The sequence below is a fragment of the Zonotrichia albicollis genome, unplaced genomic scaffold (assembly GCF_047830755.1).
Source record: "Zonotrichia albicollis isolate bZonAlb1 unplaced genomic scaffold, bZonAlb1.hap1 Scaffold_254, whole genome shotgun sequence".
Classification (NCBI taxonomy): domain Eukaryota; kingdom Metazoa; phylum Chordata; class Aves; order Passeriformes; family Passerellidae; genus Zonotrichia; species Zonotrichia albicollis.
In genome coordinates, this window is record NW_027428428.1 from 5,036,298 (window position 1) to 5,059,933 (window position 23,636).

General features: G+C 53.2%; 1 protein-coding gene across 1 annotated transcript; it reads left to right on the forward strand.

The window, feature by feature from the left end:
- The first annotated feature begins 4,493 nt into the window (after positions 1-4,493).
- Positions 4,494-15,656, forward strand: LOC141727817 (serine/threonine-protein kinase pim-1-like). The gene is made up of 6 exons (XM_074534105.1): positions 4,494-4,577; positions 13,655-13,738; positions 13,862-13,912; positions 14,116-14,482; positions 15,125-15,301; positions 15,550-15,656. Exons 1-6 carry the CDS (start codon positions 4,494-4,496, stop codon positions 15,654-15,656), a joined length of 870 nt encoding a protein of 289 aa, XP_074390206.1.
- The last annotated feature ends 7,980 nt before the right edge of the window (positions 15,657-23,636 follow it).

A 23,636-nucleotide genomic window follows, 5' to 3' on the forward strand; every position in this document is an offset into this window, starting at 1 on the left:
GCTCAGCACCAGAGAGAGCTTGGCCTTGTTTATCCCCACCTGTCATCGCTGCCTCCAGTGTATTGCTCTACCTGGAACCAGGGGACACTTTCTCAGTCGGGTCTCTCGGTGAGATCCATTAAATCTTCAAGGAACTTTGGAGTTTCAATTTAATTTTGAGTTCTTGAGAAGTTCTTTGAGCCCACTCTGAGGGACTGAGTCTGATGCAAAGAGCACCAAAGCCCCAGAGGATCATTGAAGTCCATGTGCTGTGTCAGTGCTGCTGAGCTGGGCCGGGCTCCTGGCCCAGAGGCAGCTCCTGGCAAGGGCAGCGCTGCAGAGAGACAGCTCTGGGCAGAAGCAGCTCCCGTGCACAGCCCAGCAGGGCTGGGGCACTGCCAGGGCCCCTCAGGGACACCAGCAGGGCACAGACAGAGCTCACAGGGGCTCAGCACTGGCAGGGGCTGTGGGATGGCCCTGAGGGGGCTGTGTCACAGCAGCATCTCTGGGGCTGTGTCATAGAGGCACAGAGCAGCTGGGATGTCAGCAAGGGGCTGTGTGACTGTACAGAATGGGTTGTGTGTGGTCACAGATTGGGCTATGACATTACAGAGTTTGTTATGTGAGGTCATTGAGCAGCTATGGCATCATAGAGAGGATTCTGTGACATAACAGAGCAGGCTGTGACATCATGGCATGGCTCTGTGCCATTATATAGCAGTCTGTGAGGTCAAAGTGTGGGATGTGACATTACAGAGTGGCAGTATGACATCACAGAGACTTTTGTGGCATCACTGAGGGGGTTGTGACATCACACAGCTGTCAGCGACATCATAGAGTAGGGTGTGAGGCCTAGAGCAGACCCTGCCATGATAGAGGGTGTCCCTGTTACATCAGAGAGCAGGCTATGACATCACAGAAGAGACTGTGGCATCACATGGCGGCTTTCTGACATCACAAAGTCTTCTGAGACATCACAGTGCAGCTGCATGACATTCCAGATTGACATGCTAGAGTTGACTCTGAGACATCACAGGGACTTTTTGACATCACAGGGTCTATGTGACATCACAGGAGTTGTCTGATATCACAGGGGGCTGTGTGACATCACAAGGGTTGTGTGACATCCCAGGGGACCATGTGACATCACAGGGGGCTGTATGACATGGCTGTGTGACATCACAGGGCTGTGTGAGGTCACTGGGGAGGTCACTCTGCCCCGGCCCCCCTCACAGCTCCCCCCAGAGCAGTCCAACCCTGCCCATGCACAGCAGGGTCCCCTGTCCCCCCAGGTCCCCCCGCCCCCGGCTCCGCAGCCATCCCCAGAGGATGTTCCACGAGATCGACCCCAGAGCCTGACACGGGGATGGGGGGCCGGGGCCCTGGGGGTGGCACAGGGGGACAGGGACCCCCTGGCAGCTTCCCCGTGTTCCCCAGGGCCAGAGCCTGGGCCAGGGCTCCTTCATCCTGTTAGAGATAAATATCATAATATTGGCTTTTTGGAAATATTAAAATGGATTTTATATGTGTGCTGTTAAAGTAACTTTGTTCTAAAAATATCGCTTTTATTTCTGTTGTAAATTAAGCTCAGTGAAATAGCTGCTTGTGTTAAACTGCCTGCTTGGATGGGATAACATCCAATGCACACAGGATGAGGACACCTGGACAGATCTGCAAACTATCACCACTCACTGTCTGAAGGCAGAGTGGGCCAAGGCCCAAAAACTGGAGGTGATAAAGAGAAGGAGCCAAAACCACAGCCAAGAAACACACATGCTCTGAAAAGGCAGACTCGAGGAGGGGCCATGTAAAATTGTTCCTGGAATATGTAAAGTAGTTTATGGATATGCATGAGGGTCTATGAATATGCAACAGGCTGATGTAAGGGGAAAGGTATTTCAGGGGTATCCCTGAAGGTAACAGGGTTCTCCTTGCTGAGTGTCAAGATGCACCCGGCTGTAATAACCTTCGCTCCGTGGTCCTGGTCTCCCATTGTCCTTTATTCAACTTTGTACATTTTCACAGGAGAGTGAACCTGTTTTTCACAAATGGAATTTCAAGGAAACAACAGTCGATTGTTAAGCCAAGGCTCTGCTTTGACCAAGTGGGGCCTTATGGGACACAGGTGCCACTGGGACATTGCCGGGTCTGGTAGGAACAAGCCTCCGTTATTGCACAGTGTTACAGAGGAGTAGTGTCATAGTTGGGTCTCACAATGAGGAGGTAGATACTATGTGTATGTTAAGATGTGTAGTGATGTTAATGTCATCCGTCCCCCATAGTCCTCTTTCCCTCCCCTTGTAATGGCCTTGGTGGTTGGGGCATTTGGGGAGGGCAGGTTTGTCACTAAGAGGCACAGCATAGCTGTTGAAGATTGCAGTGCAAGTTGTTTGCCATTGCCATCTGTATGGCAGATTACCTTTGTCCAGTGGGCAGTTTGCTTTATCTCTCTCTTTGAGTGCCCACATTCACACCTCCCTCGGGAGGGAACATCTGCTGATAACAGACTATTGAATGTCATTGCATGACTGATAAGAACACTAACATCCCATGGTGAGATGTTCGGCCCAGAGGAAGGAGACAAGCATTCCTACTCAGATATAATCCAGAAATTTTTTGAGACACCAGCATGTTTTTCTCCACGGGATTCCCCAGAGAAACAGCAGCTGCCTCTCCTTCCATTGGGTCTTCAGAGGAAGAATACATCCTTCTCTACAGATTCCCCTTGCACCAACCGAACCACCCTTGACACTGCAGGAGGGCTGCAGCCACAATTCCAATGGGACTGCCACCAACACCCTGACCTACAGGGTGTCAGGTTGGGTTCTGACTCTGTCAGTGTTGTTCTAGTGTACTGCAATGTTTATTTTATCCTTTTTTTTTTCCCCTATTAAAGAGCTGTTATTTACTGCTCCCATATTTTTGCATGAGAGACCCTTAATTTAAAATTTATAGCAATTTGGAGGGGTGAGGAGGGTTTACATTCTCCATTTCAGGGGAAGCTCCTGCCTTCCTTAGCAGACTCCTGTCTTTCCAAACCAAGACAGATTTTGACGCCTAATGTGGGGCTCGAGGGCACAGAAACAAAAAAGGAATAACAGTTCCTGAGTAATCTAATGTTTGTGTGTAGCTATAGAAACCTCATTAAGTGACACCATGTGGTCCAGCTTGCCCTGGTTTGGGTGGCACGTGATCGTGGCTTTATTCCTCCCATTTATAGGCCCTTATCTAAACATGGGTCCTATAACCAAGGCTACTGTGGCTGTTATCCGGTTTGTTTTATGGGTGAATAAGGTGAGGAATTAATGGTTTTTAATTTCCTCTGGAAAGCAGGCACACAGATTCACAGCTATCACACACTAACAGTATGGTTTTGGGGTTTCTTTAATAAAGGCACTTGCTGTAAGGAAATGACACTGGGTGAAATCTTCTCCCAACCCTTTAGCTATCTCTTTGGGTCTACCCCACTAGTTTTTGAAGGGTTCACATCCACTCTAAATATTAATGATATCATACAGTGGCTGGTGTTGCTGATAGGCCTCCTCTATTTAGCATTTAGAGAGGAGGGGTGACTAACCTGGATAACCACACTGACACCAACCCCAGAATGTAATACGCCACCAGAGTCTGGGGATGCTGCTGTCCCAGAGCCTGACCCTAGCCCACATCCCACCCCAGATGTGAACTACCCAGATTGGGTGGGGCGTCTGGTGAAGGAGATACGTGAGATGGGCTGGATGCTGAAGGAATACACTTCCCCAGCTGGTGAGAAGCCCTCCCTCTGCCTTGAAGAGGGAAAGTCTAAAAGTGCAGCAGCAGAACCCACAGATGTTACAACTGTCCAGGTTCCAGCTGAATTGCAAAGGCAGACACAGCCAGCAGCAGTTGCCCCTGTAGAAACAAAGAGATCTAAGACAAAAGCAGAGCACCCAGATAAAAGACAGCCCTCACAACCCACAGGGGAGCAAGATGTTGCAATCATCACCAAGTCCCTGAAGTACAAAAGTCTCCGTAATCTGCGCACAGACATTGTATGACGGGGATGTGAGGCTTATACAACCTGGCTGCTTTGCGTCTGAGATGTTATGAGTACAAGCGTCCAGCTGGATGGTGGTGAGGCAAGGAATTTGGGACCCTTGACCCACGACTCAGGTATCAATCAGATTGTTGAAAAGGAGCCAGAGTCTCTTTCCCTCTGGGCTCGGCTTTTAATGAGTGTCAGAGAGAGGTTTGGCCACAGGGAGAGAATGCAGGACCAGCACCACAGAATGTGCTGGAAGACCCTTGAGGAAGGGATCCAACAGCTGAGAGAACTGGCAGAATTAGAGGTACTCTTTAGGAGGGATGGACAGCATGATAATGACCCCGACAAAGTCAGGTGCACAGGGCAAATGTTGTGGAGCCTGGCAAATCTGGGGCCATACCAATACACCACCTTTATTGCAACAATTAATGCTGATAACAACCAAGAGAGAGTGGGTTCTGTAGCCAACAAGCTTAAGAATTATGAAAGCATGATCAATGGACTGATGCAGGCTCATGTCTCTGCTGTGATTAAGGACCTCAAAGAGGAGATGAGGGAGGTGGTGAGGGGAGAGGTGAGGAGGAACAGTTCCCACATTGCACCACTGTGAGTCACAGGCCCCAGAGTCAGAGCCCAACGTTCCCCAGCTAGAGAGAGGGGGGGTACACCCCACGGGCTGACCTGTGCTTTTTTCTGCGTGACCACGGGGAAGACATGGGAAGGTGGGATGGAAAACGTACTTCTGTCCTGGCAGCATGGGTGCGTCCGCTCAAGGAGTGAAACACAAATCAAGGGAAGTCCAGTAAAGTGAAGGTAGCCTCAGCCTCCCATGACCGAGCTGCTGAGTATGATCTGTCAGATCCCCTGGAAGGTACCTCTACCATGAATACCCAGGGTTAGAGGGGCCTTGCCTCCAGCCAGGGAGAGGCACCAGAAAACTGGATTTTCTGGACGGTGTGGATCCGATGGCCTGGCACATCAGAACCACAAAAGTAAGACGCCTTATTGATACTGGTGCTCAGTGTACCCTGATACCATTGGGACATGTGGGGGCAGAACCTGTTTCCATTGCCAGGGTGACGGGGGGAACACAGCAATTTACCCTGTTAGAAGCCGAGGTGAGCCTGACTGGGAAAGAGTGGAAAAAACATCCTATTTGACTGGCCCAGAGGCCCCGTGTATTCTGGGCATAGATTTCCTCTTGAACGGCTATTACAAAGACCCAAAGGGACTCAGATGGGCTTTTGGCATAGCTGCTGTGGAGGCAGAAAACATCAAGCAGTTGAACACTTTGCCTGGACTATCAGAAAACCCGTCTGCAGTAGGACTCCTGCAGGTGGAAGAGCAAAGACCACCAATTGCCACCTCAACAGTGCACCACCGGCAGTATCAGATGAATCAAGTTGCCATGATCCCCATCCACAAAATGATCCGTGAGCTGGAGAGCCAAGGGCTGGTCCGCAAGACCCACTCACCCTTCAACAGCCTCACTTGGCCTGTGCGTAAATCTGAAGGAGAATGGAGATTGACTGTGGACTGTCGTGCATTGAATGAAGTGACTCCACCACTGAGCGCTGCTGTGCCGGACATTCTGGAACTCCAGTACGAGCTGGAGTCCAAGGCAGCAAAGTGCTTTGCCACCATTGGCATTGCTAACACATTTTTCTCCATTCCTGTGGCAGCAGAATGCAGGCCTCAGTTTGCTTTCACCTGGAGGGGAGTGCAGTACACCTGGAACCGACTGCCCCAGGGGTGGAAGCACAGCCCCACCATCTGCCATGGACTGATCCAGGCTGCACTGGAAAAGGGTGAGGCTCCAGAGCACCTGCAGTACATCGATGATGTCATTGTGTGGGGGAACACGGCAATGGAAGTATTTGAGAAAGGAGAGAGGATCATCAGGATTCTGCAAGAAGCCAGCTTTGCTGTCAAGAAGAGCAAAGTCAAGGGATGTGCCAAAGAGATCCAGTGTATGGGAGTGAAGTGGCAAGACGGACGGCGTCAGATTCCCACTGAGGTCATCAACAAAACCACCACGATGTCTCCACCAACGAGCAAGATGGAAACACAAGCTTTCCTGGGTGCCATAGGTTTTGGGGAATGCAAATTTATTATTCCCGAATAAAGTAAGATTGTGAGCCCTCTTTAGCTGCAAGAAGAACGAGTTCCACTGGGGTCCTGAACAGCAACAAGCCTTTGCCCAGATCAAGCAGGAGATCACTCATGTGATTGCCCTTGGCCCAGTCAGGACAGGAGCAGAGGTGAAGAATGTGCTGTACTCTGCAGCCGGGAACAATGGCTTGTCCTGGAGCCTTTGGCAGAAGGTGCCTGGGGACACTCGAGGCCAACCACTGGGATTTTTGAGTCAAAGCTAAAGAGGCTCTGAAGCCAACTACACTCCTACAGGGAAGGAAATCTTGGAGTCCAGGCTGCCTCAGAGGTGATTGGTACAGAAGCACAACTCCCCCTGGCACCCTGACTACCAGTGCTGGCGTGGATGTTTAAAGGAAAGGTTCCCACTACCGACCACACCACTGACACTACATGGAGTAAATGGATTGCTCTTATTACATAGCATGCCAATATTGGAAACCTGAATCGCCCTGGGATTCTGGAGATAATTACAAACTGGCCGGAAGGTGAGAACTTTGGTCTTGCTAATGAAGAGGAACAAAAACCAGTGACACGGGCTGAAGAGGCTCCTCCATACAACCAACTGCCCCCAGAGGAAACACGCTACGCTCTTTTCACTGACGGTTCCTGTCACATTGACGGGATGAACAGGAAGTGGAAAGCAGCCGTATGGAGCCCCACACGATAGGCTGCACAAGCTACCGAAGGAGAAGGTGGATCAAACCAACTTGCTGAACTCAAAGCTGTTCAACTGGCCCTGGACATTGCTGAGAGAGAGAAATGGCCAAAGCTCTACCTCTACACTGATTCATGGATAGTAGCCAATGCTCTGTGGGGATGGCTGGAGAGGTAGAAAGAGGCAAACTGGCAGCATAGAGGAAAACCAATCTGGGCTGCTGAAGAGTGGAAAGACATTGCTACCAGGGTAGGGAGGCTACCTGTGAAGGTCCGCCATGTAGATGCCCATGTCCCCAAGAGCAGGGCCAATGAGGAACACCAAAACAATGAGCAGGTAGACCAACCTGCAAAGATAGGGGTGTCCAAAATAGACCTAGATTGGGAACATAAGGGAGAGTTATTCCTAGCTCGATGGGCCCATGACCCTCAGGCCACCAGGGCAGAGATGCCACCTATAAGTGGGCACGAAACCGAGGGGTGGATCTAACCATGGACAGTATTTCTCAGGTTATCCATGACTGTGAGACGTGTGCTGCCATCCAGCAGGCCAAGCGAGTGAAGCCTCTGTGGTACGGTGGGCGGTGGTCCAAGTATAAGTAGGGGGAGGCCTGGCAGATTGACTACATCACACTGCCCCAGACACGCCAGGGCAAGCGCTACGTGCTGACCATGGTGGAGGCCACCACTGGATGGCTGGAAACCTACCCTGTGTCTCATGCTACAGCCCGGAACACCATCCTGGGCCTTGAAAAGCAAGTTCTGTGGAGACATGGCACCCCTGAGAGGATTGAGTCAGACAATGGGACTCATTTCAAGAACAGCCTTATCAACACCTGGGCTAGGGAACATGGCATTGAGTGGGTGTACCATATCCCCTACCATGCTCCAGCTGCAGGAAAAGTGGAGAGGTACAATGGACTACTAAAAACCCAGTTGAAAGCTTTGGGTGGTGGATCTTTCAAGAATTGGGAGCAGCATCTGGCAAAAGCCACCTGGTTAGTTAACACCCGAGGTTCCACCAACCGAGCAGGTCCTGCCCAGTCTGAGTCCCTGAATGTAATAGAAGGAGACAAAGTCTCAGTGGTACATATCAGAGGTTTGTTAGGGAAGACTGTGTGGATCAATTCTGCCTCGAGTACAGACAAACCCATTCGTGAGGTTGTCTTTTCTCAGGGACCAGGTTGCACGTGGTGGATAATGCAAAGAGATGGAACAACACGATGTGTACCTCAAGGAGATCTGATTGTGGGGTAAGAATGATATGCAATATCACTGTTCATTGGATGTTACTGCTATTGTCTGTACATTAAACCATACAGACATGAGTTAGAAGGAAATGTGTAAGAGTTGAAGGTCTGGGCAAGTGATAGATGGAGCTTTAAGTGACTAAAGTGAAAAGGGGCTCTGCAGCTCTGTAATACAGGGCCTGGATTCAGTGGTCCAGTGTGGGGATGTGATGAAGGCATGATGGGTATTGCTTGTAATTTTGGGGAAACAGATGGAAATTTTGTATGAATAATGCATGATGTGTTGTAGTATGTTGATGATATGGGGATAAGGGGTGGAATGTCCTGGGGTGATGTTATGATGCTTGTATCCCCATTCATCTGTTCTGTGCCTTTAAGACCGACTCTGAAGAGTGGAAGTTTTGTTTGGGTTTCTCTTATCAGGGACACAGAGACAAACAGTGCATAGGGCTGTTTTTCACTTCTTGCTTTCAGCTTGCTGCTTTGCTTGCTCTCTTTTCTGCTCTCGCTTCTGCTCTGCTTTGGCCTCTGCTCATTAGCTAGTTTAGCTAAAGAGTCCACATCCCTTCCTGGACTGTTTCTCCTCTCCTGTTTCTGTGACCATCTCGAACCTGCTCCGGACTGGGACCCGGGAACACCGAAGGTTCAGCTGCAGCAGTTGCCCCAGTGCCAGAGGGACTGACAACAGAGCAACCACCCCTGAAAGAGACTTTCTGAATTTGTCATCTTTCTCAGAGCGGTGTCATCGGCTATTGTTCATTTTGTGTGCTGGGGGGTGTTGTTCCTGAAATAAACAGGCTCTTTCCACCTGTCTCCAAGGAATTTTTTCCTGAACCGGTTGGGGGGAGGGGCTGTGTGGGTTTTGCTTTCTGGAGGGGCCCTCCTTTGCAGATTCTTTAACAAATTTGCCCTAAACCAGGACACTGAGCCACGCCGGGGAGAAAAAGCAGTGAGGGGCTCCAGCCCAGCTGCTTCATTGCCCGGCCTGCTTCATGGAGCTCTGCCATGGGAGAAAGCCGACGCCGGACGAGCCCCTGAGCTTCCATCAGCTGCTGGAACTGCTCTGTGACAGCTCCTGTTCTTCCGAGAGAGACCCCGGCGCCTTCTTGTAACGCGTGTCATGGGGAATTCTGTTTGTTAATAAACTGTTGGGGGTTTTCCACTTTCATCTATCAGTAATAATTTCCTATTGCTGGAAAGGGGTTGTTGAAACACTTTAGAGGAGACGACTTATTGCACAATATCCTGTTTGAAGTTGTCTCAAACTGTGTGAGACAGATGGCTTCACACAGGAGCATCCCCAAGGCTGCTGAGGGGAAGGCACAGAGGAAGACAAACCCAGTATTTCTGAGGGAAACTCCTTGACACCAAACCAACCTGAGCTGTCAAACAGCAGACCTGATGTTTCGACACATGGGCCAAAGGGGAAACCTTTCAGTGTGTTTGGTCCAGGCTGGGTTATGCTCGAGGCAAAGGTGTGTCAGTGAGTTGGATAATACTCTTTTCTTGACCTAGAGATGGGGACACTGAGAGGTGTTTTAAAAACTTATATTCCATTTTCAGTCTCATGAGAAGGGTGAGAAAATACACATAATTTACACCATCACAATCAGAAGCCAACTATTTCCTAATTACAGTAGTTCTTGGTCTATCAGATTTTTGCCATGCCATGTTGTAGATGCCTTAAAGCCAATTATTTAAAACTACCCCTTGTGGGTCCCACTAAAATGCATCTTTCGTAGCTCTATTTTTCCAAAGTCTTATTTGCAAGGCCATCTTTTGAAACTTTTTTCTAGCTCCATTTCTCTCTCAACAATATCTGTCCTACTCCATGGCATTTTTAAGTTAGCATTTCTTGTCTCAAGATTTATATACAGATTCATACGGTGTGGGCCTTCTATTAGGCTCTAAAAACTTTCTACAAATCCATTTCCCACATCAGTGCACTTGGCTCCTTCTCTCCTCATTGTGCCTGGCAAGCACAGAGCCCAGAGCTCCTGCAGAACCCATCACAGCACTCAGTGGGAGCAACCTTGTGTCCAGTCCTCGCCTGGAGCTGTGGTGCCCAGCATTCCACCACACTGGAATGAGGAACTGTTCCTGCTCTTTCAGAAGGAGCTAAGGAGCTTTGGCCTTCAGATCAATTGTCTGCAGGCTCCTGCAGTGCCTGGTGCTGCTCCCTTGCCAGAGGCACCCCAGGCCAGGGGGGCACATCTGGGCTGCTGTGTCTGGCTCTGGGGCTCCCTGTTCTGGGCAGTGAGGAGGAGCTGCAGAGGCTCTGCAGGACTGACAGGATGGGCTTTGGGGCTGGCAGGAGAAGCTGAGGGACCTGGGCTGCTGGAGCTTCTGAAGAGGAGGCCCAGGGCTCCTCCTGCAACTGCTCCAAGGGTGGTTTCAGAGAATCCCAGAATCAGCAAGGGTGGAAGAGGCCATGGAGGTCATCAAGTCCAACCTGTGCCCTGACAACGCCTTGTCTCCCCTGAGCCTCCTCCAGGATAAACAACTGCAGGTCCTTCAGCCGCTCCTCACAGGACTTGTGTTCTTCCAGACCCCTCCCTAGCCTTGTTGCCCTTCTCTGGACACACTCCAGCCCTTCCATGTCCTTCCTAAATTAGGGGGCCCCAGAACTGGACACAGCACTCGAGGTGCTGCCCAAGCAGTGCTGAGCACAGAGGAAGAATCCCTGCCCTGCTCCTGCTGCCCACACCATTCCTGAGCCAGGCCAGGAGCCATTGGCCTTCTTGGCCACATGGGCACACTGCTGGCTCATGTCCAGCCTGCTGTCCATCAGTCCCTGCACGTCCCTTTCTGCCTGGCTGCTGTCCAGCCCCTCTGGCACCTTGTTGAGGGGGGGATGCAGGGAGGGAACGGGTCCAGATCCAATCCTTCCTGAACTGTGGTGTTTGCTGGCACTGCCAGTTCCCAGATCTTGATATTTCCAAATTCTGTCACAGTCCAAGTCCAGCAATTTGCTGGCAAAGAAAGCCAAAACCAAGCAAATACCTGGTACCTACAGCAACCCCATCTCATGTTTGCTGACACCCCCAGTACCCAGATCCGGAATTTTTCAGATGCCTGCACAGCATAATTCCAGCAATTTGCTGGCACAGAAAATAAGCATCTGGCAATTTCCCAGTGCCGGCACATTCCACACCAAGATCTGGCATGCGCTGGCACTGCCAGTGCCCACATCTGGCAATTTCCCTCTTCTGGCACCACCCATATCCAGAATTTGCTGGCAAAGAAAGCTAAAACCTGGCAATTTCCCCTTGCCAGAACTGCCCAATCTGGACTTTGTTGGCAGCAGGATCCCAAGAAAGACGGAAGGAAAGAAGGAAAGAAAAGAGGAAGGCATCCAGACCCAGTCCTTCCTGGAGCCTGCAGCCTGAAATGTGGTGTTTGCTGGCACTGCCAGTGCCCAGATCTGGAAATTTCCCCATTCTGGCACAGCCCAAGTGCAGCAATTTGCTGGCACAGAAATCCAAAACCTGTGGCAGCTTCCTGCTACTGGGTCTGGCACCACCCACATCTTGTGTTTCCTGCACCAGAACCAAGATTTGGAAATTTCTCAGTGCCAGCAGAGCCCAAATCTGGCAGATTTCTGTCGCTGGCAATGACACCACCCAGATCTGGTGTTTGTTGGCAGTGCCAGCGCCCAGATCTGAAAACTTCCTGGTACTGGCACAGCCCAAGTCCAGGGATTTGCTGGCACAGAAAGCCAAAATTTGGAAATCTGCAGGTTCTGGCTGCAGCACCATCCAGATCTAGTGTTTTCTGGGACCGCCAGTGCCCAGATTTGGAAATTTCCCGATGCCTTCACAGCCCAGGTCTAGCAATTTGGTGTTAGCTAGCTTAGGAAGAGAAGTTCCTTGGACTGTGACTTTCCTTTTTCTTGGAACTGTTTAAACCTGCTCTGGACTGAAAACCCAGACAAACACCGGCAGCAGCTCACCCCTGTGGCCCACCGAGGTCTGGGACGCTGCATTCCAGCGCCACAGGGACTTAAAAGAGACTGAGTGAGCCAACTACAACCCACAAAAAGGACTTTCTGAATTTGCCATCTCTTCAGCACTGTCAGAGTTTGATTTCATATTATTCATTTTTCATGCTTCTGAATACTTTCCTTGTTAAATAACCTGGGTTTTTTTTTCACTTTTCTCGAGGGAAGTCTTTTCCTGACCTAGTAGGGGGAGGGGCCGCTTGAACTTGCACTCCAGACGGACCCCTTTTGGAGATTTCCTCCCCAAATTTGCCCTAAGCCAGCACAAACAGTTACAATGAAAATTGCACCAGTGGCATCATTTCCTGGTGGCAAATCTTGTGACAGAAAATTGACCTTATTCTCCATGAGAGATTCTTGGGAAGAGCAGACAGGAGAAGATTCCTGGAAAACTGAAACAGCTTTCCAGAAGTGAAATGAAAATGAAAGAAACAATCCTAGATGCTTTCCTCTATTTATTTCTATGCTCCCCTTTTCCATGTTGCACTACTTCTCCATCCCAGTAATTCCAGATGCACTGCATCTCTAAGATTGGTGACTTAGTGATTTTTAGACACTCTAAAATACCATGAGCCACACACAGTTTTCCTTCTCCTGTTTTTACAGGAAAGCAACACTGGAGGTGTCAGTGCAGTGCTGGGCTCAGGTAGGAATCCTACCCCAAGGGAAGGTGCCCCGACAGTGTTTGACCCTCAGCAAGGACAATGCCCAGCAGCAAGTGAGGGGATCGCTGTGCCAGTGTGCAGGAGTCAGGGCTCTGCATCTGCGCTCAGCACTGCAAAGTTCCCGTGTTTGGGCAGACGGAGGGGCTGTCCCCGGGGCGCGCGGGGCTCGAACGAGGGGCTCGTGGGGCCAGCGGGGAACGGACACGGGGACGAACGGCCCCGGTGCTTCAGTTGCAGCGGCGGCAGCGGCGGCAGCAGCAGCGGCGGCAGCAGCGGCGGCAGCAGCGGAAGCGGCAAAGCAAAGAGATATTTTGAATACTCTCTTTCTCTTCTCTCTTTCTTTCTCTCTCCCTCCCTTTCCCGCTGTCGGGCACCCTTCTCTCGGGGTCCCTTGCCCGGCGTCCCTCTCCTCTCCCCGCCTCCCTGTCCCCTGCAGGGCCGGGCCATGCCCCCGGCCCGCCCCCGGCCCCGGGCGGGGCTGCCCCGTGCCCGGCCCCGGCCGTCCCGCCGCGGTCTCGCCTCCGCCGGGCTCTGGCTGTACTGGCGGTGGCGCTGCTGGGCGGGCATCAGTGCCTGGTGCGGGGGCGGCATCGCTGCCCTTTGCCTCCGCCTGGCCCGAGCCCGGCCCCGACCCCGCCCCCCGCCCCGGCCTCGGCCCCGGCCCCGGCCCCGGCTCCTCCCGGGGCCCGCGGAGCACATACGCGGCGCGGCCCCTCACGCCGCCTCCGCTGCGGCTTCCCCGGCCCGAGCTCCGCCGCTCGGCAGCGCGGCCGCCGGTCCCGAGCCTCCCGTGCCGCGTTCCCGGGAGCGAACGCCTGGGCATGGCCGGCCCGGGGCGGGTGAGGGGCGCTCGGGGGCCGTTGCTGGCCCCGGGCCGAGCGCTGACAGCCGCGTCCCGCCCGCAGGGACGGCGCAGGAGGCCCTACAGGAGCGGTACCGGCTGGGATCGCTGCTGGGACGCGGCGGCTTCGGCAGAGTCTTCGCGGCCACGAGGCTCTCGGACGGCGCCCCGGTGAGCGGCGGGGCCGGCGGCGGGCGCAGGAGGAGGCGATGGAGGAGGAGGAGGGCGGAGGGCGGAGGATGGGGCTCGCAGTTCGGGCGGCGAGCTCATCCCGCTGCTGGCCTTGGCTTGCAGGTGGCCATCAAAAGGGTGCCACGGAACCGCGTCCGGCACTGGGGCGAGCTGGTGAGTGAGCGGGACCAGCGGCAGCAGCCGGGGCTGCCGGCCAGGGATGAGCCGGGGCCCGGCACGGTGGGAGCCGCAAGGACGCCCCGAGGGAGAGCGGGCGTGGGGCCAGCGCAGGGCGCAGAGCATCTCGGCCTGGCTGAGGGCTTCCCCAGGCCTGGCACGGCATCGGCCCCAGTGACGGCATCGTGCTCCTCCCACAGCCCGACGGCACCAGCGCACCCCTGGAGATCGTGCTGCTGGCCAAGGTGTCCACTGGCTTCCCCGGTGTGGTCCAGCTGCTGGAGTGGCTCGAGCTCCCCAACTGCATCGTCATGGTGCTGGAGCGGCCAGAGCAGTGTCAGGACCTGCATCGTTTCATTGGGGCACGGCGGTTCCTGCCCGAGGAGGAGGCGCGGGAGCTGTTCCGCCAGGTGCTGGAGGCCGTGCGGCACTGCACCAGCTGCGGGGTCCTGCACAGGGACATCAAGCCAGAGAACATCCTGGTTGACCTGGACACCGGGCAGGCCAAGCTGATTGATTTTGGCTGTGGCACCTACCTGCAGGACACAGTCTACACACACTTTGCAGGTGAGCCTACCGAGGGCTGTGCTCCCGCTGCTGACGTCTCATGGCCCAACATCTCCCAGCCCAAGCTGGCTGTGGCAGCGGGGATTCTCCCTTTTGCTGCCAGTCAGGGCACTGCGTCCTCAGCTGAGTTGCTTTAGAGCAGGGCTGGGTGGGCAGCCATCTTCCAGCCCTGCTGGCAGCCTTTGCCAGCCACTCTGCCCAGGACTGGGGCTGGGCTGGGGCAGCCAGCCCGACCAAAACCCCCGTGGGTGGGGGTAGCAGAGAGAGAGGGTGGAACCTGTGCCCCAGCCAGTTTGGTGTGCAAATGAGAGGAAGGGCTTGCACTACCCCACTCGCCCTGTTTCCCTTGGCTTCATAATATTTTTGTGGCAATGCAGGCAGGGAGGATAAGGGCATGTTTTTTCCCCAGCATGGAGTGGGTTTTTCCTTTGCATGTCATGGTCGGGCCTAGCCAGGGCTGCCCTCTTCCAGCACCAGAGGCTTCTTTTCCAACCCTAACTTTGTGCACAAGTCCCAGATGCTGGCGAGAGGGCAGTGGTCACCCTGTGTGCCCCTGATGCAGCCCCCGCATACCCAGGGATGCTGGGGCCAGGCTCTGGGAGCAGCAGCATCCCCCTGATGAACTCCATCTGTATTCCATAGGAACACTGTCCTACAGCCCCCCGGAATGGAACGACTTTGGCTGGTACCATGGCGAGGCAGCGACGGTCTGGTCCCTGGGCATCCTGCTGCACCAGATGGTCTGCGGGGAGCACCCTTTCAGGAGGGGCCGGAACCTCAGCTGGGGCCAGCTCCCGCTGCCACAAGGGCTCTCTCAAGGTGGATCCTCTTCTCTGGGCACGGGGGGAATCCAAGTGCTGGGAGCCAGCAGCGGGCTCGTGGGCATCCCGCTCTGGCAGCTGCTGAGGAGGTGGCACATGTCCTGCTCTCCTCCAAAACAGGGAATTGGTGGGAAAGTTTAGGCCCAGCTCAGAGCGCATCCAGCATGGCCTGGGCATGGGAACAATGGGGTAAAGCAGACAGGAGCCTTCTCTGGCTGACCGTCAGTTTCTGCTTTCTCCCCCCAGAGTGCAAAGACCTGATCTGGTGGTGTTTATCCGTGAACTCCTTGGACAGACCCACACTGGAAGACCTGTTCTGTGTTCCTTGGATGCAGGATATTCCTCTGCCATAGAAGAAGGGAGAGCGCCACAGGCACACTTTGATCCAGGGCCCTGGTAATTTCCTGCTCCACATATGCCTTGGCAATGAGAAGCAAAGGAACCCAACCCGTTTTTGTGCTGCCAGTGTCACTGCACCGGGGTCATGGGATGGGAACACGCAGCCCTTGTGCTGGAGCCCTTGTGCTGGAGCTGAGCTGCTCTGCCCAGCACTGGTGGCTGCCATCCCAGCTGGTTTTGCTTGTCCTGGTTCCCTGACAGCTGGGGCCTGGGCAGAGCCCTGAGAGCCTGGTCTGCCCGCAGGGAAGGAGAAGGAGCCCCTGGAGAAGCTGTACCGGGTCGGGATGCTGCTGCTGCTGCTGCTGCTGCTGGAGACAGCGAGGGTGACATCAAGGATGACAAGCTCTTCCTCAGCCTGGCCACTGGAGGCTGAAGGTGATGCACTTTGATTCTGGCACCTTCTTCAAAGCCAAACTCCACGGGGAATTTGCAGATGAGTCCCCATCTGGGGAAATTCTGCCAGATTTGGGCATGACCCAGCATGGCGGGGAACCAAAGGCTCCCCCTTTGCTGGGGCAGATGCAACTCATTCTTCAGTTGCTGCCCAGCTGCTTTTGGCAGGGCTGGGAGGATGGGCTGGGGTGGGTACGAAATGGGAGTGGGCTCCTGGCTCTGCCAACAGCCCCCAGCACCCACCGTGCCCCGGGCTGGGGCTGGGGCTGGGGCAGCCAGCCCAACACAAACAAAGCCCCGTGGTGGGAGCAGAGGTGGGGCTCCAGAACCTGTGCACAGCTGCTTTGCTGTGCAGGCAAGGAAGGGCTTGGGCTGCTCCACTGCCCTTGTTTGCTTTGGGGTCACTGTGATTTTGGGGGACAGTGCAGGGAGGAAGAGAGAAAGTGTGGGATTCCCTCAGCCATGGCTGGGTTTTTCCCTAGCATGTAGGGGTGGGGCCTTCCTCATGGCACTGACAGAGATAAGAGTTTTTACTGTTTTTCTTGTTTTCCCTTTTTGTCTCAAAACTCTTGTCAATAATGTGTTGTTTGTTATTCCAGAAGAAGCATTCAAGATGGTCCAGTGTGGATGGGGAAGTGCTTGGGAGCAGCTGTGGCGTGGATGGGCCGTGCCCTTGGAGAAGGCTGAGGCCATGGTTTGGGAGCAGCTTTTCTTCCAGCCGTGGCTGGCGTGAGGTGGGTCCCTGTGTGCTTGGCAGGGTGGGATCAGAGCTTTTGGGAGCTGGCAGCGAGCACAGGAGCATCCTGCACTGGGCAGCTGCTGAGGGCTGGATGTGCCGTGGCCGGCTGCAGGCTGGGCACATGTCCTGCCCTCCTGCTCTGTGCCAAAGGCAGCAGGGATGGGCAGCTCTGGGCACAGCTCTGGGCACAGCCAGCATGGCCTGGGCACCGCAGGCCTTGGCACAAGGGCACAGGAGCCCTCAGCTGACGGGCGGTTTCTGCTTTCTCTCCTTGCAGCCGGGCTCTGCGGGTGCTGAGGCTGCTCTGGGCTCTGCCAGGGCTCTGCTGGGCTCAGATCTGGGCCCAGCTGGGCTGGCTCTGCCCTCACATTGCTCTCACAGATTTGCATCAGACGAGCCCGTTGTGAGCACAGCGCCTGAGCTTTCTGCTTTGGCCGGTGAGTGAGACTCTGCTGCAGGCCCAGAGATTGCAGCTGGGGACACACATCCAACTGGCAAGGACCCAAACTCTTCACAGTCCCAGCTGAATGCCTGGATCTGTACAGGGTGTTTTGTCTGTCCTGTTCTTCCTTCTTTACTGGCTGGAATTGTGCAATTGCACTTTCTTCCTCCTCTAGCAGTGCCACGGGTGGGCCAAAGCTGGCGAGTGGGCTGTGTTCCTGAGGCAGTGCAGTCTGGAGCTGGTGGATGGAGAATTGCCCTTCTGCACTGCCAAACCAGAGCAAAAAGCCGTAAGTGGGACTTTGTGTCTCTAAGAAATCCCTGACAATTAGAACAGGAATGTGCAGCTCATTCGCAGGGTGAGAAGGAAGATCATCTTCTAAAGGATGTGGGGTTTGACAGAGTTTCCATTCCCAGTCCTGCTTGGAGCTGGAAGGGCACAAAGCAATTTCCTCTTGCTTTGAGCACAATTTCAAATACCAATGTAGGGAACAAAGCCCAAAATCTTTTAAGAGGCTTTTGAGGTCACAAAGATGGATCCATGCCATCAGCACATTTACAATGTAAAGAACTGAGTTCTCTTTTGAAAAAGATCATTTACCTCTTAATGCAAAGAATGTATCTTTGCATTTATGTTTTGTTTTTTTCACTAACATTGTGTTATGTTTTTTCACTAATACTTGGATTTTATGCTTATCTTTTACAATTTACCTATTTTTTTCCTTTTTCCTTTTTTTCCCTTTCAATAGAAAACATGTCCTATCAAAGGAATGTCCTTTGTTCCTGGTTCCCGTGTGGAGCAGCTCCCTTCCTGCTGGCTGAGCTGCTCAGGCAGAGCCCGGCAGCTCCTGGCCCTGCAGGGCTGAGGCCTTTCCCCGTTGCTGGGCACAGACTGATGGAGCAGCACTGCTGAACACGGGCACACAGAGGGACCAGCAGCAGCTGCCTTTGGCCACCTGAGGCTCCAGGGCCCAAACTCTGAGCAGCCAGGGCTGGAAGAGACTGGCAGGATCTGGTCCCTGACTCTGGGGCAGGGCTGCACAAATGACCCCGCAGCAGCAGCAGCAGCAGCAGCACATGGAGCTGACTTTGAGCACAGCCCCTGCCCCTCTTCCCTCCCGTGTGCAGCGGTGTCACAGCAGCCTGAGGCACCTGGGAGCCCCCAGTGCCAGCAGGGACTGGAGATGGCAGCCCTGGTCTCCTGGGGGCTGTGCAAGGAACGGAGCTGGGCACTCCCTGTCCATGGGGAGCTTCCAGATGGAAAAGGCTGCTGTGCCCAGGCAGCTGCAAAGGCAGAGAAAGGAGGCTCTGGAGCCCTGGATCTGTGCCAGTGCCACAGTCCTGGGCAGCAGCCAGCGAGCCCTGGGGGAACAGAGGGCACAGCAAGAGGGACAGAACCAGGCAAGGGCAGAGACTGGAGAGAGCCAGGCCTGGGAGCAGGAACAGCTGCTCCATTGCACTCTTGGAAAAAGCTCTTGGCTGGTTCAAAGCAGTGAAAGGCGTGAAGGGCAGAGAGGAGGCCACAGCAAACAATGCTCCTGTTTGCACAGCCTCCCCTCTCCGTGTCCCAGAAGGAATTGCATGGATGGTGTTCTTCTCTCTGAGTCGTCTCGTTCAGCATGAGCAGCTCAGCACCAGGAGCTGAAGGAGCTGAAGCCTCAGGCCACAGGAGCTGGGCAAGAGGGAACTTTTGGAGCAAAGGAATGCTGCTAAAATAGCCCCAGCTGAATGCAGTGGATAGAATCATGGAATCACGGAATCCTCTCTCTTGGAAAAGCCCTCTGAGCTCACCCAGTGCAGCCGCTCATCCAGCAGTGCCAAGCCCAGCACTAAACCACGTCCCTCGAGTGCCAAGGCCTGGACACAGCCCTGAGTGAGGCCTGGACAGCAGGCCCTGAGCCAAAGGTGGCCTCTGGATGAACCTTCCAAGCAAAGGTTATCTTTGTATCTGCTCTCTAATGAAATATGCATTGTCATTAGCACTGTGATAGATGTAGCCACTCCTTAGTGAAACATGTATTGACCTTTGTTTATTTAGAAGCCAGACAAGGCTGTGAAATCTGACATCTGGCCTTGTTTGGGGCTGTATGGTCCAAGTCACTTCCCTTGGTTCCTCCTTGAGCCCTGGCCAGGCTTTGGGAGGGACCCAAGAGGAGGATGAAAGCAGATGTTGCCACACTAGCAGTGCTGTCAGTTTGTTCATTCAGCACTGTCTGAGCTGGGCCCTCTCCCAGCGGGGTTGGAGCCTCACCTGGGGCTGGAGGCACCTGCAGGAATTGCCAGTGCCCAGGAGTGGCTCTGCAGCCCTTGGCTGTGACAGCTTCCCCAGCTGCTGTGTGGGTCTGAGGGATGGTAAAGGCTGAGGGTAAATGCTGCTGGATCTTTGTTAATCACTGCTGCAATCTTTGGTGGGGATGGTTGGGTGCATTTCTGAGCTGCTCCTTTTGTGATTCTTTGCTGCTCTGAACTGCAGGAAATGACACTGATTCCTTCAGCTGGAGTTTGTGTCTTTGGTGCTGACCATGCCCACTGGTAAAACAAAACTGGCACAGTCTGGCCAGATGCCAACAAAATGTCACTTGTTCAATGTAAATGTGTGGAATCAGTCCCATCAGAAATTCCCAGCTGGGAAGCCCTTCCGTGGAGTTCCCTGGCTCTGGAGTGGGCTGAGGTCAGAGCCCTGTGGGAGCAGTGGGGCAGTCGGGTAAAAGAAGCTGCACCCTTGGATGGCTTCAAATGCATCCAAAAATTACAAATGGAAAAGGAAAACGCCTTGTGGGTTTGGGCAGACAAAGATGAATTTGTTAAGAGTACATTGGGAACAGCACCTTCAGAAGGAAAAAATTTTCTGTTGCTTATGGAACAACAGAAGAAGATTTTAATCTTGGGTAAGCTCAGATGCACTTTTGCAAGTGAAATATCAATATAATAAATGACTATATACATGTTTAAAGTATTATAGGACCTTCATACTTATGTTTATAGATTTATTTATATGTCTATATATATATTTCTATATCAATATATACATAAAAATAATAATAATATGAAATATTGCTGAAAATACTAATTTGGTATCTTTGGCTGCTCAGGGATGTAACACTAAATACTCTACAAAACAGGATTGGCCAGGACCCTCATGCCAGTGGTCAACTTTGTGAGATTGTATACAATGGAAAAAGGAGGAAGGGAGGAAATTGGCTATTTTTACAGGATTTGCTGATACTGTGGTACAGAGTGCTTTGTCTGTTCCTGTGAAAAATACAGTGATTAAGCCTGCAGGGTTTTTCATGTACCAGACTATGTACAAGCTGCAGGATTGGTTGAAAGGGTGAAGGGGTTGTTAAAAGAGCAGTTGGAAAAATGAGGAGATGGGAACCTTTGCCCATGGAGAACCCATCTCCCAGATGTGCTCCATGCCTTTAACAATGGCCCACTGGGGAAATGAAACCCCCTGGCTGTGCACGGCTGCCCCCAATTTGCAAATCCAACCATGGGCAGTGAGACTTGGGCTGCCTGGGAAATTGTTCTGGCTGTGATGGCCCCTGGCAGGGCCAGCCCAGAGGCTGCAGGGCTGGGCCTTCAAGCATTGGAATTCATTAGGATAAATTCAAAGCAAATGAGAGCTATCAATTCTGAAACAGGAATTCAGATTCCTCCAGAACAATTTGCTTTGGTAACTGCTCCCTTGGAGCTTGGCCTTGCAAAGTGTTCATGTCATGGCAGGAGGAAATGATGCAGAATATCAAGGAGAAATTACAGTAATTCTGTTAAACAATAGTGACCAGGATTGGATTATTTAACCCTGTGACAGGGTAGTACAATTATTGATACTGCATTTTTAGGAATGATTGTGAAAAAAGGAGATCCACCTCCAATCACCACTGTTTTTACAAATAAAGGGTTTAGGTGCAGCAGTCCTAATAATGGAGCCAGAGCGTGGGTCCCGAGGCCAAAAGGCCCTCCCGAGGCAGTTGAAGGAGGAAAGACAACTCTGAATGCTGAAACCTGGGCAGGAACAATGGGATTGTGTCCCTGCAGCCAAGGATTCTGTGTGAGAGCAAGTAGATCTGCCAGGAGATTGTTTTACACATCCTGCCAGACCAAATCTCCCTGTTTGCCCCAAGGGCCCCTTTGGGAAATGCTCTGATCCACGGGGCTCCATGTGAAGGCTGCTGTGACCCTGAGGGACTTGCACAGGAATTCCATCCAGGAGCCTGGGTGCCCATAAGGGACTGGGACCCGGCCCCTTCCAGCCAGAGGGGAAAGGGCTCCCCAAGCCTTGTTTGCCACAGACAGCATGGTAAAGCTGAACAGCAAAGGGCCTAGGGGCATTATTCTGGAATTAAAAAGGTGCCAGCTCCAGGGACAACAGAATTCTTGTTCCTAATTGGAATGAGATTGAGAAAAAAGAATGAAGAATGCTGTCACTAAAGTACTACTGATGTCTGTAAGGTGTACTTTGATAGTCAGCCAGAATCTTTGTCTGCCACAAACACCTCTGGTGTTTCACCAAGGAATTCGTCATCAAAATGTAATGATGGTTTATGATGGATTGCTGAACTTCTTTTGTAATTCTTTGCTAATGATGATGTGCTTTTCTGAGCTTATCCTTTTGTAAATCTTTGCAGCTGTGCATGATATAAATGACACAATTCCTTCAGTTGGTGTCTGTGTCGTTGGTAGTGACCCTGCCCACGGGTGAAACAGGGCCCCCTCTTGCCTAAGCGTTCCCTGGGAAGGCAAAAGCCCTCCCTACAAAATTCCCCCCTTCCTCCCTGTTCCCCCCCTTCATACCCTGAGCATGATGTGCTCTGGTCTGGGCTATGCCCGGGCTCAGTTGGGGTCCCCTGTCCTGGCTGTGTCCCCTGCCCAGCTCCCCCGCAGCCCCAGCCCCTCCCCAGCATGGCTGACAAGGGGCAGGACAGGCCTTGGCTGTGCTGCAGCTCAGCAAGAACAAAACCATCTCTGCGTGCTCAGCCCTGTGCTCAGCACCCAGCCCAGCAGTGTCTCAGTGCCAGGGGCTGTGCCCTCAGTCCCTGCCAGGGGTTTCCATGGCAACTGCCAGGCCAGGTGACCCAGGTGTCCCCCCAGTGCCGGTTGCCATGGAAACAGTGCCCAGCCCTGCCCCTTTCTGTCTGGCTGGCCTGGCCTTTGGCCCTGGCAGTGCCGTTGGCTGCTGGTTCCTGGTGCCTGAGTGGCCAGCGCGGCACAGGGCAGGTGGCCATGGCACAGCCCCCAGCAAGGGATCCCCTCTGGCTCTGGGCACTGACACCAGCCCTGAGCAAGGGCCCAGGGCAGCTTTCCATGGCCACCAACCATCACAACAGCTCCGGGCATTGGTTGCCATGGCACCAAACGAAGGACCGGGTCCCCGTGGCCGTTGTCATGGCATCTGGTGGAACCAACAAGTGTCACTGGTATTGTACCTGGAGCAGCCCTGGCACTGCTTTGTCCTGAGGGTTGCCATGGCAGCCAAGGGCAGCCAACAGCTCTGCAGGCAAGTGGCTATGGAACCTGGCTGCAGAAATGGCTCCTTGGGCTGGTTTCCAAGAAAACCTGAACTGATGGGGGTTGCCATGGCACCCAAACCCAGCAGTGGGGTCCTTGCAGTGTCCGTGGCAACAGTCCCTTGCAACGGCCCAGTGCATGTTGGGATGATGATCCACCCTCACAGCTGGCCCAGGGCAGGTCTGGAGTGCTCCTGGTGGCAGCTTGGGCTTGGCACACACTCGAAGAGGATGTCTTTTTGCAGTGGGGAAACTCAGGAGTTTTAGATTGCTTCAAAAAGAAAAAAAGGAAAATCCCTTTTTGGCTGAGTGCAGCCAGTTCTCCAAGCAAAGCAGGTCCCAGGTCAGTGAGGAGAGTCACGATGGGCTTGGGGAATGTGGAGCAAGGTTGTCCACACTGGCTCAGAGCTCAAGGCACTGCTTCTGTGACCAGGCCAGGGCTCCTAGGAGAGTCCCTGGATCAATATCAGTCACTGAATGCTGCAATCAGCTCTTTTATAGTAAGAACAGCAATAAAAGACACCCTTTAAAATAGGAATACATATTTCCTAGAAGCTCTTTGAATTATTTTTATAACTGTCAAAGGAAACCCTCCTAACGAACTGCACTGGAGCAGAGAGAAATCAAGGCAGAGCAATGGTTCGCCAGGACAGGCTTGATCCTCATGATCCTCACTGTGCATTTGGAGCTGAGCCCTGGAACCTCAGGGCCTGGCAGGAGATTGCACAAACCTTGCCAGGAGTCAAAGGCAGAGAAAACACCCAAAGTGTCTCAGAGCACTAATGGGTCCCACTGAGATCCATCCCCAACAAGGCTCCTCATGGACTCCTTAAAGGAGAGAATTGGAGAGC